Source organism: Cygnus atratus, chromosome 10, assembly GCF_013377495.2.
Source record: "Cygnus atratus isolate AKBS03 ecotype Queensland, Australia chromosome 10, CAtr_DNAZoo_HiC_assembly, whole genome shotgun sequence".
Lineage (NCBI taxonomy): Eukaryota > Metazoa > Chordata > Aves > Anseriformes > Anatidae > Cygnus > Cygnus atratus.
In genome coordinates, this window is record NC_066371.1 from 17,044,808 (window position 1) to 17,059,938 (window position 15,131).

The window sequence follows — 15,131 nt, forward strand, 5'->3', positions numbered from 1 at the left end:
CATTAAGATGTTAATGAGAGTGACATTTCTTTACAGTACTACTTTGCTTTATATTGAAAGTGTTTATGACAAAAATGAAAACATGTATACATGCCAATATGCATCTTTAAAACTACACAATGCAGGAATTTCAAACAGTAGAAATATCTGCTTAGTTTACATAGCTACCAGGTATTTACTGAGCTGGGTTTGCTTTGAGAATACTCCAGTCTTTTAATATACTTTGTCTTCAAACTTGCTTTTACAATAGTAAAAAGTTTTAACAAGGATTTTAAGTTCTCAGGATTTTTTTATTTTTATTTTTTTCAAAGAAAGCAAGGTTTTTCTTAAATGTGGTTGTAGATGTTTGTAGTTAATGTAAGTGATTCGGTTAGGAAATTAAAGAGGATTAAAATACCGGACTTGCGGATTACTCCAGTATCTGTATAAGAGTTTTCTCAGATTGCCTTAGCAATTTATTCAGATGGGCCTTATGTAAACATTCTAGGAATCTCCGATGAAAATTCTGTAGTTTATTTCCATTTAGGATGTAAAAAAATAACATAAACATCACAAAGAAATAGCTTGATTTATTTTTTAGGCAAATATCATTAACAAAAATACTCAAGAATGTGATTTTTCTAGAAGAGACTGTAGCTGCTTTAAAAATATTTCCCCTTCTCCTTATGCCCTTCACCCAGTAGATACAACACATCCATGTGTATCTGTATTTGCAGTATCAAACTGTAATATGCATTTGTCTTCAACTGGTGATACTGTGCCCTGAAAGTGTAAGATACTGTTCTGAAACTAAGGGTCAGGTGATTGGGCACAGAATTCTTTAATAATGAAAACATATAAACAAGGATAACATCTGCTTCCAGGAAGACTGTATGTCTTGTGAAAAATATGCACTGTGGAATGGTGGTGGGGTGGTTGTTGCGGTGGTTTGGCTTGGTTGGTTTGCAAGATGTGTAGTTGCTCTATGTGCTGCAAAATAATGTACTGGCATTGGACACGGTATTGAAAAGAAGGATGAAATATTTGACTAGACGCTCAAGGTTAAAATAAAGAAGAATGTGTCTGGAGGATTATATCTCACAAACAATTCATATTCTGTGCAGTTACAAGTTACAGATTTTGTTCTAATAGGTAACTTAATTTACACTACTAATTACTCTTGATATTTAGCTTTAATTCTAATTACACTAATTCTTTATGTTTAGGAGTTAAGCTGAAAGAAAAAAACAAAAGGAAACAAAAAATTGCATAATTTTATAATATTTACTATACTGATTCTGTTTAAAAAATCCTATTATCTTCAGGTACTTTAGCTAATTTTTTCTGTTCTACCTATTTCTTAGAATAAAATAAAATATATATATATGTGGAAAAGATGGAACTATGTCATTTTATCAAAAGCAAAATTATTTCAAGATGATCACTGGTTGTCTGTAACTAGGACTTTTATTACTGGACCCAATTAAAGTTCTGGTTGAGCATTACATGCTAATGAACAAGACTGAATATATGCTTTTGTCCTTTGTATAACTGATTGAGAATTTGTCAAAGCAAATCTTGAATGTATTTTATTTTGCTTTCTCTCAGAAAATGATGAAGGATAACAATCTGGTCCGCCACTTAGATGCTTGTGAAACTATGGGTAATGCCACAGCCATCTGCTCCGACAAAACAGGGACACTAACAACCAACCGGATGACAGTCGTCCAAGCCTATGTCGGTGATGTCCACTACAAAGAGATCCCTGACCCAGATTCTGTACCCGCCAAAACCCTTGAATTGCTGGTAAATGCCATTGCTATCAACAGTGCTTATACTACAAAAATTCTGGTAAGCTGGGCTTTCTGTCACTAAAATGAAACATAGCAGGAGTTATATTTTTTTAAGCATTGTTAATTCCTTAACATCCTGTTGTTGATCATCAATTGTTAAATACTGTTGAGGTCCTCAAAATGAGAGCAAGTTGTAAAAATGATTTATCTTATGTGTGGGTGTTTTTGTGTGTGTGTGTGGGGGGGTGCTTTTTGTTGTTGTTTGTTTGTGTTTTTTTATTTTGTTTTTGTTTTTTGGAGAATAGGATTGTACTTGTATATACAAGACCATGATATATTTTAAAAACTCCTGCTGTTGTTGGGTTGGGTTGGTCTAATCTGTATACAGGTAACTTTACAAAACTAGTTTTCATTGAGACTTCATGTGTGTAAAATTTTTTTGTGTGTGTATAAGAATCTTCAATTCTTCAATAAGACAAATGAGATTGGTTAAATCAGTTAAGTTAATACAATTAACCGAAGTTAATGCAGTTAGTAATGCTAACTGGATGTTAGTAACAATCAACATTTGGAATAAGAATTTTTAGAGATAACTTAAGCAAACGTGTGAAGTGTGTTTGTGGCAAAGGTGCTTTGAAATGAATGCTCCTGAGGACAAACTGTTTAACTAGGGCTAGTATCTGAAGTGAGGCTACAACTTCAGCACCCTTCAGTCATCTGTGTCATGATGCGCCCCCCTTCAGTTCTCACTGAAAGCTCTGGAAAGGGAAATGTGAGGAGAACCAGCCCCAAGACAGCTTGACCTACTTCTTACACTGGCAGTGGACACGATGGCTCCAACAGCTCAGACAGACCATGTTTGTTGACACCTTGCAGCTGAAATCATCCAGCAATGTGAGAGCACCTCTTTTCTTGCACTGCAAGGAGAAGTAGCTGTAGTCAAATGAGGTTTGATCTACCCCTTTTGACTTTAAATTCAGATACCCTGGAGCTACACGTTTCAGCTGTGAGGATCCAACTAACAGTGCCTGTTCCCAGCTGAATCCTGGATCTCATTCTTCTTTTTCCTATGGTCTGTCCAGGTTAGCAGGGTTGATGAAATGAAAGATGGGCCTTCCTATTTTGGAAGGTTCCGTGTAAATGCTGGGTGGATATTTTATGGCAGTGGCTTTTTGAAATCTAATTTGCATATTTAAAAATTAGTAAGAATATTTTTCTGTTGCTGAGTAAATGCATGTTTTTGTAATTTGATTGTTGGAGAGAGGAACATACCCATATATTTTAATATAATTACAGCCCCAGTACATCTGGGTACTTCCTTCTGTAGGAAGTGAAATTGGACCAAACTCAGCATCAGTACACAGACTGGAGTTAAGACAAGGTAATACAGACAGATAGGAATGAAGGGAAATAGGCAGATATGTGCATTTGTGCTTGTATAATTGCTGCAGTGGTAATGCTAGTCACCAGCATCAGTCCTAGCTGTCACTGTGGAGTTCAGTGTTGGGAGTGCTTTGGTAAAATGTTACCAACATTGGCAGAATTTTACTCATTTCTGAGAGATGATGTGGCACAGAACAGGCAGGTTGGCTGGTAGTCAGGTACAACTGGGAGAGTAAGACTCAGCATCATCTGCGCTTCAGTTGTTTTGTGTTTTGCTGCTGCTTGTTTTGAATTCTTGAGATCAAACACAGTAATGAGGTGTTTTTGTTCAACTTCCATACGAGTTCAGGCTCTCTGAATCTCAGAAGTTTAACTTTCTGAGCAAGATGTGGTAAGACATTCGACCACTTTCCAAATGGATGCATCTGTGATATATGTTTAATGTCCTCTCTTTCTCTTGTGGTAATAGTTTCATTTGACAGAAAATTTTCTCGTCAATCGTAGTTTTAAAATTTCATTGTGGTCTCAACATAGTGGTGTTGTTTTTTACTTTCCCCATAGCTAAGACTCAATGCTTCTCACTAAAGTTAATGGTATGTGCCTATTAAAAGGAGTCAGTGTTTCACCACTTCAGTTCTTTTACAGCTTTGCACAGAAATCAACTCTCTAAAAATTGAAAAATGGGTGAAATTCTCTGGAAATCACCATTGTTTGGATGCATATCAGATGACTACTTGAACTCATCTGTATAAAATTAGTGGGGATTTTTTAGCTCTTATAACAGCATTGTAAGGTCAAGCCTTGCAGTATGGACCCTGTGAGAATACTCCAGTATCAGAGGAGTTATTGCTATAGCAAGCTTAAGCTAAAGTTTAAGATAAAATGTGTTGCTCCAAAGCCCTTATTCATTAAAAATCATAAATATAAAAAAAAATAAGGAATGTTTTTTCCAGGATGAAGTGTGCAGAATTACTTTTCTAACTGCTAATACTGAATGCATGCTTATACGCTCATTCTTAGGGCATGTTAAATCAAATTGTGAATATCAGCTCAAACCCAAAGGGCATATGAGTGCTATGTCACAAAGACTGAATTTTACATACTCTATTATATAGTTACGTGTACACTGTAAATTGCACATTGCATGAACTTCTGTTCAGAGTAATCGCATATGGGGCCATAAAATTAGTCAAGATACTGTGCTGAATGAGAAATGTTCCCTCTTGCATTATCGTTTGATTAAGGGGCAATTGAATCGTTGATAAAAATATAAAAAGAAAATAATATCACTGCTTGTAATAAAAGATGTGAATTTCCCTGAGATCAAACACAAATTATTCTAACTAAACAATAGCATCATTATATATAGTTCTTTTTAATGCTTTCCAAGGATTAAGTTATTGTGTGAGCTGCTTTTGCATTCTGTTAGCCTCAGAGCAACTTTAGTGCTGCTGTTATGCTGTTTATGTGAAGCTGCTCTCCAGAAAGTCTTTTTTTTTCACCCAGTATTAATGTTTTATATAGCTTCCCCACCCCCTCCCCATGGAAGTAAAAACTGCACTTCATACATTTTTGCATGTAAGCTGTGATAAGGACTGTAAAGCACGTCTTACTCTGAAAACAAAATTTGCATTTTGGGAATGCTTAGATTGCACTTGGAGCAGGTGCATTGATCTCAAATATCATGGAGCAGTAATGAAATGGAGTCCAAATACTAAAACCAGTGATTTGAACTCTTTCGAGCTCTTGCTTACATAAATTCCATTTGAATTATAAAAGTATTTATTCTTTTAATTTCCTGAAAGCTGTCAGAGGGCAAAGATGACATGCTCTCTGGATGGGTATAGTATGTTCTTATTAAAAAGAGATCACAATTAGCATTAAGTTGAGTGATTTTCAGTACCAGTGGAAAAACTCAGCTGAAACAGTTACTGTGATCTAACACAGGCATTTCATTAGGTACTTATTATGTGTCTAGGGAGCAAAAAAACTACTTGTGCTTAGGTGGATAGCTGGATCAGTATTAGGAAGGCTGTTTTCGGTTCTGAAGATCTGAAGCATCATTTACTGCATTTGCACAGTATTTAGCACAATGTATTGACATCCTTTAGCTGGGACTCTTGAAGGAAAAAGATGGATACGTCACAGAAAAGTGCAAAACATTTACTGCTTTCCACAGCTTCTGCCAACTTATGAAATGAAGTAAACATATGGTAGTTTACACATGGATAAATGTCATTCAAGTAATGAATATGACCTGGTACAACCTATTGGACAAAAAGGTCTCTATTGGTTAGAACAAAAAGGGTGAATAAAGAAATAAAGAGAGAAAAAAAAAAAGACAGTTTTATTGCAGTCAGAACAGAGAAAACGATATGTTTCATGTTTATGGTATAGCACAAACCCACCTGCTTGTTACATTAACATCTCTCTAAGGAGATAGTGAAGATACCCAGGTTGTTGCCCGCACCCAAACTCCAGTTACATTCCTACCCTAGCTCCAGATGAGGAGCTTCACTGTGCACTCAGACAGACCTCTACTCACAGGACTGTGCTGATGAGTTTGAGGGTCCCAAATACTCCCAGCAGGGAGCAACAGGAGCTCCCCACAAGCTGCCCTGAGAAGGGGATTTGGCTGGGGGAGAGCGATGCTGAGGGAGTGGGATAGCTGTAGGGGTATGTGCAGCATAGCTGTGGGATGGAGCTGCAGCATAGACTCAGCCATTAAGATTTACTGGGAAAAAGAGAAAGGTGTTAATTCATCTTATTGCTTTCTGTAACTACTTTTTCATGCATATATAATGAAAGATCGTATTAAAAAAGTGGAACTAAATTTCTAATGTCATTATACTGAAAGCAGTTCAAGAGGTTTTGGCACAGAATTTTTTAGTTAAAGATAAATAGTTCTTTTAACTGATTGTCTGATGCAGAAATAGTGGAATGAATGCACTTTATACTTTCTTGGAGAAGAGGGGTGGAGGGAGGAACAGGTAGTATGAGAACCATAAAAAGAAATGGCTTCTACAGAAGTGAAATGGTAAAAGTAACTGAAAATAAGGTTTTAAAAGTGCACAAATAAAATAAGGTTTTAAAAGCACAATAGTACCTTACAGGAATAAATGAAAATATATCATGGGTATTGAGAATGTGGATGTAGTAGCCAGGGGAACGGTTTGTTTTATTCGTGAGGAATATATTTGCATCCAAAAGTAGTACAGCTATCCAGGTTGTTGGGAGACTTTAGTTTCCGCTCAGAAATAGTCTTAAAAGAGGTGTATAAAGTACAAAATTTACTTCTCTTTTATAGAATTGTTTTTTAAAACCATCAAATTTAAAGTCTTTGGATTTCATTTATCAAATACTTCATCTTGTCTTTTTTTTTTTTAATTAGTGGAAAAATGTTCTCAGTAATAATTTATATACACGTACTATTTAGCCAACAGAAATTCACAGTCATTTCCTTTTACCTTTCATAATTCCATCACTTTCAATATAGTAAGACCTTCCCAGAAGATTTAAAGTTGTGTTCAGGAATGTGGATAATTTGGAAGTTTGTTACTGAATTAATAAAAGAACTTCATAAGTGGTAGGTTAGTTTATGGATTTTTCCATACGTTTCCCCAGATTAATTTAGAAAGTTATCCGTGAGTGAAAAGAGGATGGAAATATCTTTTCAATGGTAGTTGCTTGCAGCTCTCTAATTCTTGTCTCACAGAGCACAGACCTTTTATCTCTGCATATACATACGTGTGTGTATTTATATGAACTCTTGTTTTCAAAATAGAATAGAAGACCCTAACAATTAAAGATTGTGTTTCATTTCTTACGCCAGACTCAAAACCCCCGAATCATATAATGCTATACCTATCAGCAGAAAATCCTTGGAATTTATATTTCCTGAGGCTACAGCAAAAGATCCCATATTTTATTGCAGCTGTTTGCCAAGGGCAATCACGCTAAATGAAACTGCTGTTGGATGTCACTAGAATTCTCTTTATTCAGAGGAGAACCATGAGAAAATAACTTTTATCATTCAAACAACTTTTTAAATTATTTTGGTAGTTGAAATTGGAAAGATACATTTACTTATGGTCTTCCTAAAATCTCTTCACAAGCCCTTGTTTCTCATGTTAAAATACAAATGAAATTACCATTTGGTTTTAATTGACATGAAGGTTCAGGTTGGGTCTTGTTTTAACCAAGGAAGTTAAAATGCTAATAGTGTTCCAAATTAAAATACTTTAAAACAAACAACAGAGAGAAAAGAAATGGGGACAGAAGTGGTTAGGGGGAAAAAAAAAGTTAGGTTGAGTAAATGGCCTGGCCTAAATTCTATTTTCTTCCCTCTGTAGATACATACCATTAACGTTAAGCAGCAAACAAAACTGGCAGCTGCAGCTGCTGACTTGAATAAGTCTGAGAAAAGATCAGTCATTCATCTGTTGTTAGTCAGGGCTGGGTTACCTGTACGAAAGCAGGTCAGCTCTGGGGAAGGAGTGGCAGTGGGAGAAGGAACGAGAACTCCAGAATGTCACAATGAGGGCACAGTGAGGGCACACTGTGGGTGGGGACGGTAAAACTGGTGGTAAGGAAGAGAGGTGGTTAGGCCATGGGAAGAGCACGGCAGCAGCGGCACTTGCACATATCACGCACAAACAGCAGTCCCTTCGGCTGTATGGCCATCCCTGTCTTACTGCATCAGTTTCTCCACATACAATTATAAGGGTTGTCCACAGGGAGGTTTACACGAGTATTTTTGGAATGGAGGGATTTGAGTTAATTTTTGTGTCAATCTGAGCAGAGGCCATCCTTAATGGTTTTCTGGCCTCAGCTTTGTTTCCTTTGGCAATGCTCAAAAATACATTCCACCTTTAGATAATGTGTCAAGATTCCAGTATCTTGGTTTAAGATTGAGTTAGGGGGTGGAGGCAGCGCCGCCATTTTGGGCAGCCATTTTGCATGAGGATAGGTCTGTGGAAGGTTTTGGCACCCATTTTGTTCAATATCTGTGGAAGGTTTTATCCTTACATAAAGAGTCTGGAAATTAGTAAACTGTGAGAAACATTTGGAATGCATTTTTGCAACATAGCCCATATCATGGCACTGGACTGCTTTGGTGCTAGTGTCGTCTGGCTTTGCAGCAGGCAAGAAAGAGGAACGGGCATGAATCCTCTTCCTGCACTGTTCCTGCGGAATACATTGGGAATGACAAAATCCTCTACCTCATGTATGCTTAAAAGCTATCCAGAAAATGCACAGAAAAACAGGCTGAGGGGAGAATCCTCAGCTGGCAAATTGAACTGCTGTGGGACTTCAAAGCTTGTAGTTCTTCACTGTCTGAGAAAGAACAAGTGGGTTTGTATGAACTCCTGGGGCCCTGCTCCAGGTTTTACCGTTTGCGTTCTGCAGTCGTAGGTGTACAAAAACCCGCTAAATCTGTGATATAAGAAGCACATAGGTAAATCTGCTTTGCAGAAAATCTGGGAAAAATGACATTTTTTTTTAGCATGCTTCAGGGTGGCAGAATCCATCTCAGTAGGGCTGGATTTAGGTCAGTAATTCCTAAGCAGTCAGTAAGTAATGTGAGGGTGGTGCAGTAAAACATTCATTGGCTTCTTTCAGCATGTTGTCCTGGTAACAGAAATTTGTGGAAATTGTTAATTCTCATGCTTTTGAGTGCTCAGGTGATGGCATTAAAATATTCTCTTGAGCATTTCTGACTCTAGCTAAATGGTGCGTTTGAGCCATTTAAAATTAAAAGGTTAATGCCAATTTGACTAATGACATGGAAAACAGAAATAGTGTTACACAAAGTCACTTCTGAGATAGCTTTTTTGGGGGCTTTTTCTCTACATACTGCAGACCAGTTGCTTAGACTATGAAAACTTTTTTCTAGCTCTACCCAAACCTTCCCATTCCACCTATTTTGCAAATGAAGTGCCCTGTGAATTCTTTTCTAAAAACTGATTTGATTTGATTAAAATTTGATTGCATTGATTTCTACAGTGATTTTTAAGAGTTTTTACTTCATAGGTATAATTTTTATCTTATAGGTAAATTTATTTCTTCAGATTTTTTTTGGCAAAATGTTAAATGGCTGTAATAATCATGGAGTCATAGAACGGCTTGGTTAAAGACCATCCAGTTCCAACTTCCTGCCATGGGCAGTGATGCCACTCACCAAACCAGGTTATCCAGGGCCCAGTCCAACCTGGCCTTGAACACCTCCAGGGATGAGGCATCCACAGCTTCTCTGTTCAGTGCCTCACCACCCTCTGAGTGAATAATTTCCTCCTAACCTCTAATCTAAATCTGTCCTCTTTTAGTTTAAGACCATTCCCCTTTGTCCTATCATTATCTACTCGAGTAAAGAGTCCGTCCTTTTTATAAGACCCCTTTAAGTATTGAGCAGATATATTGTAGATGGGACCAGACAATGCAAGCAAAGTATCTTTTTATATATAAGCAAGACAACCATCACACACACACACAATCCCCAACCACATTGTCTTTAAAGCTTTTTCTTAAAGTGATTGATAAGCATTTTCTCAGATAATTTAGGCAGAAAAACAAAACAAAAAAAAAAACGTATAGCATGCATATCATTTACTGTGTAAATAATAATTATTAAAGATAATAGATATGCAGTTAATTGTCTCTGCTTCTAGGAATGGCAATTAGCAAAGAGTAGTGATATTCACACATCACTGGCTATTGAAGTTTTATATAATAAGAGGTACAAATATAACTTTTCTCACTAAATTAGCTACTGAGTTAATAACTGAAATAACTGTGTTTAGAAAAGACTACTGGACTGTGTAAAGCGTAGGACATGTTGTTATATCCATCATGCACTTTCCGCTGTCAGGATGCAAGCACTTTGTCTTGCTAGCTGAAAGCATTTTATAATAAAGCCTCATTTTTGGGGAGTTGTGTATGAGGGGTTAGAATGGCATCAGCTGCATGGAAAGCTCCTTGGCACTTGTCTGTGGGATGGATTTACCTAAGCAAAGAAGGATTAGGGAGCAGAGATCAGAGCAGGGTCATCCTGTAAATCTGCTGTTGACATTGTTGAACTCTCTGGAAGGATGCTTATTTTCATTTGTGGCCAGGTTGTCAGAGGCAAGGCAGGTTTCCCCACAGTATGGTCAGTCTTTTCCTTTGTTCCGTATCTCTTTTTCTGCCAAAGAAAGGTGTGACTGTCCTCCCTAATAATAGCTAAAAGACAAATTATTTTCTTTTATTTTCTTTCTTCATGCTAGAGAAAACAGATATATAAAACCTTACTCATGCTGGCCTTTGCCTTCACAATTTGGTAACTGCAGATTCCGTTTATTCCTGTTGGAATAATTAGTCACTGCAAGATTATAAACAGGACTGACAGTCACTTGGAAGCTTTTTGTTACCAGAATGTTAGCTTTTTTTTTTTTTTTCTGCTTGCTTGCATGAAAATGGGTAAATTAGTATTTTTTTTTTTTTAATTTGCTGTGATACAATGTTTTCCCTGTTTTTTTGCATAGGATTTTCTTTTATGTTATTTGTGTTACTTTCATGTTCTTTTTTTCACTCCATGAACCAGTGCAGGATGATTCACTTGCAGGGATAAATGCCAGTTATTTCCAAACATACCTGTAGATGCAAGCAGGCTTTAGAAGTCACCTTTCCTGCATGGTATTCCATGGTGTTTTCATCTAGATATATAAATACTACTCATAGTTGTCTGATAATTTTTAGACCCCAGTTTTTTATTTTTATTTTTATGTAATAAAATGTGTTGGCACAGTGAATGATTTTAATGCATACTTCTTTTTATGCCTACGATACCTTACGGAGACAGTCATCACACTTTGGAGCTGATTCATATGCTGGTTAGAATTCAGTGTTAACACTTTGTATGAGATATTATCAGGGAGCATGTTTTCTTGATGGGAGCTTTTGTTTTTACATAAGTGGGTATAAAACACTTACTTGAGGCAAATCTTGATTCTGTGAAATAGCTTACTTTAATATTCTGTAATCTGTTTTAATTTAGATTTTCTTTATGCTCTTTATCAAGAATAGAAAGCCAATAATTTCACATGATAATTTAATACCACCTCTATATAAATGGTATTGGTTTTATAACCAAGCAAAAATACTCAAAAAGACTTATTAAAAAAACAGAACACAGAGGATGAATAACCTCATAATGTTGTTTAATGAAATATGGTGTTAATTCTCTTTGGTGTATATGTAATATAATCATATAATATATACTATGCAGTTTGTAGTATGTTTTATTTTTATTCTCAGAAAACTCCAAAGGGATGTCATTTTCCTTTGGAAAAACAAACAATCAAACAAAAAAATGATGCAATGACTGAAGAACAACAGATCAGCAATACAGTATGTGATAAAATAACAACTTGCTAGTTTCAGAGCAATGGATGTGCAGGAGTTACTTTGTATGCATGAAAAAGACTTTAAATTGACTTGGCATTGCTCTTCTGGAATGAAATTGCGCTTACATTTTTTTCTATTTCTGTTCACGTCACCAAAACATTTTTTTTCTTTTTATTTGAGTCACAGTGAGTCCTAGAAAGCTGGTATTGAATACTCAGTAAATAAAAAACTATGCTTCAAATTCTCATTCCTGCTTTCTTTCGCAGATAGCCCCCATTCCTGATTTTTCTTTCAACTTCCAGTTTTCTCTTCTTGGGTGTGAAGGTCTTGGCCCTCCTGCATTCCAGTCATATTTTTGTATTAGTTACAAGTGAGTGTGGGAAGGTGTCCAAAAATTATGACCTTTCTGTTAGTTAGAGGTGCCAAATAAACCTGAAAAATCTCTAGAATGGAGGGGATTCTGAAGAATTGTAGCCACATGTTGTGAGCAAACTGCATGGGGCACTGCCTCTCAAAGGCCTGTGACTTTGGTGGACAGAAGGCATTTGTTACATACAGTCATTTTCCCAGCCAGAGTCTGGCAGAAGAAACTCTGAAGGTTTTCAAAGGAAAGGTTGCCAGGGGTATGTTAACGTAGTCAGAACTATATTGTTCCCTAGCATCACTGAAGGAATGACAGACCTCTCTTGGCAGACATCTTGCATGGAAAAATTAAGCTTCTAGAAGGAAGTTTGTAAAAATTCAGGATGTTTTTAATAAGTACTACTGCTAACCTGTCTCGTGTAAGTGCAAACGTGCATAGCAAAAGAATGCACTGCTGGCAAGTCTTTATGGACACACCAGGACATTAAATCTATCTGAAATCACGAGTGAGTGTTGGGCAGTAGATGTAGCTTGGTGTTCATAATACTGGATGAAAATATTGAGTGTGTTAAAATGTTCCATTCATTGTTATTTTTCTGTGGTTTCTACTTTTTATTCAAGTGAGCAGAGAATTAAGTTACTTTACACTTCCCTTCACTACAAAGGAGAAGGATTGACTGTGTTCAGTGCTGGTTTGCTAGGGGTTGTATATCCCAGTTCTATTTCTAAAAGGTGAGAAACAAGCTTTTGTTAGACAGTTTTCTTATAAAGAAGGACAAGATGTTCGACCTCTCCATCATTCCCTTACTGTTTCTTTTTGAATGAATAATCAGATGAAAATTGGCTGCCGTCATGCAGTCTGCTGTTCCAGCAAAAGTATTATTCTTGGTGTCCTGAAGAGGAGAGAGACTGAATTTATAAAGTATATCAAACATTACCGCATCAATCATGAAAAAAAAACACACAAACAACAAAACAAAAAAAACAAACAAACCAGACACCAGTGAAAATATTAGATAAGCATTGCTATAATGTATTATATTCTATTACATTCAGTTGAATTCATGCATTTGCTTAACAAAAAACAACCTCTAACTAACCAAAACCAATTTAAAAATAATTTCATTGGATACATGCTAGTTTAGATTTAAAGAGGACGAGTACATTTTGTATGATAAACAAAGTAGCTGTTGCTAATCTTTTTAGACTTATTTAGAAATGGATGCTTGAAGAATCCTTTTCCTCACTCTGGAAATGAGTCCTATTGACAGAGAAGATCTATAATTATGATGGGCTATAATCGGTAGCGTAAGTCAAGTGAAAAAAAATCTCCTCTTATGTTTCATGTGCCTAGATTTGCTTTACACTTACTAAATTTGGCTCCATAAACTATACAAATTGTTTTAATAGTGCTGCAACCAGAAACTCAGTGAGTATTAAGACTGATTTTTTGCTTTGGTTTGGTCTTTTGAAAATCAGTTTTCCTATCTGAGATAAATTGAAAAGGCATATGTAGAAAATTCAAAGTGTTGGTAAGTTTTGTGCAGGTGAAGACTGCATGCACAGAACAGCAATGTGTAAATACTGCTATTTATGTTGTTGAAATTCAAGCTTTTGATGTTCATATATAAAGGCCAAGAATTTTCTGTTGTTTGATGTAATGAAGAAATTCATGTACAGTATGATCATCATCACAGCCCTCTAGCACTGTTGGATGGCACTGTTCCCCCCCCCAATTCATTACCTAAAACAATGACTTAATGTCTGCAACTTGATAAAGAGTTTATAAGTTAATTTAAAGGGAGGAAGACTAACTGAAATTTTGTTGATGTCATACTCAGAAACATTGAGAAAGGTTTTCATGTGCAACCTGGGTGAAAGTTTTGTAATGCTAGGAAACACACTGTTGATAGCATTTATCAGAATAACTCAAAAGATGTTTTCCAAATAGACGGTTGCTAGTTAGTTCATTGCAACAACTGAAGAGAGTGTATTGCTCCTTCCTCAAACATGAAAGATGAGGTTTCAGCCTTAAAAGAGATGCATCATTTCTAATCATGTTAGCAAAAACATACAAATCCCTAGTCATTTTTCTGATTTGGAAACAAAATGTTTAAGCTGCAGAACCTTCCTTGAAACTAAATTTTCACTATCTGATCAACTCAGCATTATGTAGTTTGTCTCCTGTCTCTGTTTTCTGTCTGCAACCATTCATGCAATTTATGAAACCAGTCTAATATCAGCATGCAGTAAATCCTTAGTTTTATAGATCTAGGTAGCAGATGTTTGGTTGTCATTATGGAGGTACCAATTACAATTCTGCAATTAAGTGCAATTTCTCTTTTGCACTTGAAGAAAAATGTTCAACTTATTTGTGGTTCATGAAAATGTAACAAACTTTTCCCAAATGCATGGAACAAATTATCAGAGAGTTATGAAATCTGTTAATCCGTTCTTAATTACGGTGAGTTTGCCTTAGAAATGGCACATTTGTCACTCAGGTCTGTGTTCTAAAGATATTCTTAACAGGGGAGAAACATACTCTTGCATCTTTATAGCTAGCATTAATTGAAACCTTGTACTTAGACTATATTTAAAGTAAATTGGTTGTTAATTAAAGTAAGTTAATAACAATTGTTTTGTCTAATTATTTTGATTATATAGGTTACTCGTCAACAGTTCTTGTTGCAATTAAAGCTGGAATGGCACTAGTATAAATCTAACAATTGCTAGTTCCCTGTGAATGGGACTGTGCAAAAGGACAAAAGTGGAGATTTTCACTGTTTCAGATTTGGAAATGGAATGTATTATTTTCAAAATTTGAGTGTCAAATTGTAATGCAATGATGATAGGTTATAATGGAAGGTGTGCATGGGTTTGATCAATAACAGTAGGAAAGTCCCTTCGTACAGACAAGTAAGATCTTACAGTATTATAAATACATCAAAACTGTTCTGGGGAAAACACGAAGAAAAACTGTGTGTGTATAAAACTCAGTTTAATCTGGAAACACTGAGGCTGGAATGTCCTAATCATAAGTGCATTATTATTCTGTGGTGTCATTCATGATTATTAAGAGTTCATTCTTTGTGCTGTAATGGGGTGTATAAATGTGCCTCTATTTAAATTCAGCTGTGAATTGCTGTGGTTTTGAATTCAGAGCTTTTTGTAAGTTATTATTATTTTTTAAATTAGACTATATTCAACTTCATATTTTAATTGTTGACACCT

General features: G+C 35.9%; 1 protein-coding gene across 2 annotated transcripts in view; it reads left to right on the top strand.

The window, feature by feature from the left end:
• Nucleotides 1-15,131, top strand: part of ATP2B2 (ATPase plasma membrane Ca2+ transporting 2) — a 412,675-nt gene that overhangs the window by 337,247 nt on the left and 60,297 nt on the right. For both annotated transcript variants that reach the window (XM_050712691.1, XM_050712690.1), the window contains exon 14: nt 1,588-1,830. In XM_050712691.1, the coding sequence (XP_050568648.1) occupies nt 1,588-1,830 (243 nt within the window). The remainder of the gene's footprint in view (nt 1-1,587; nt 1,831-15,131) is intronic.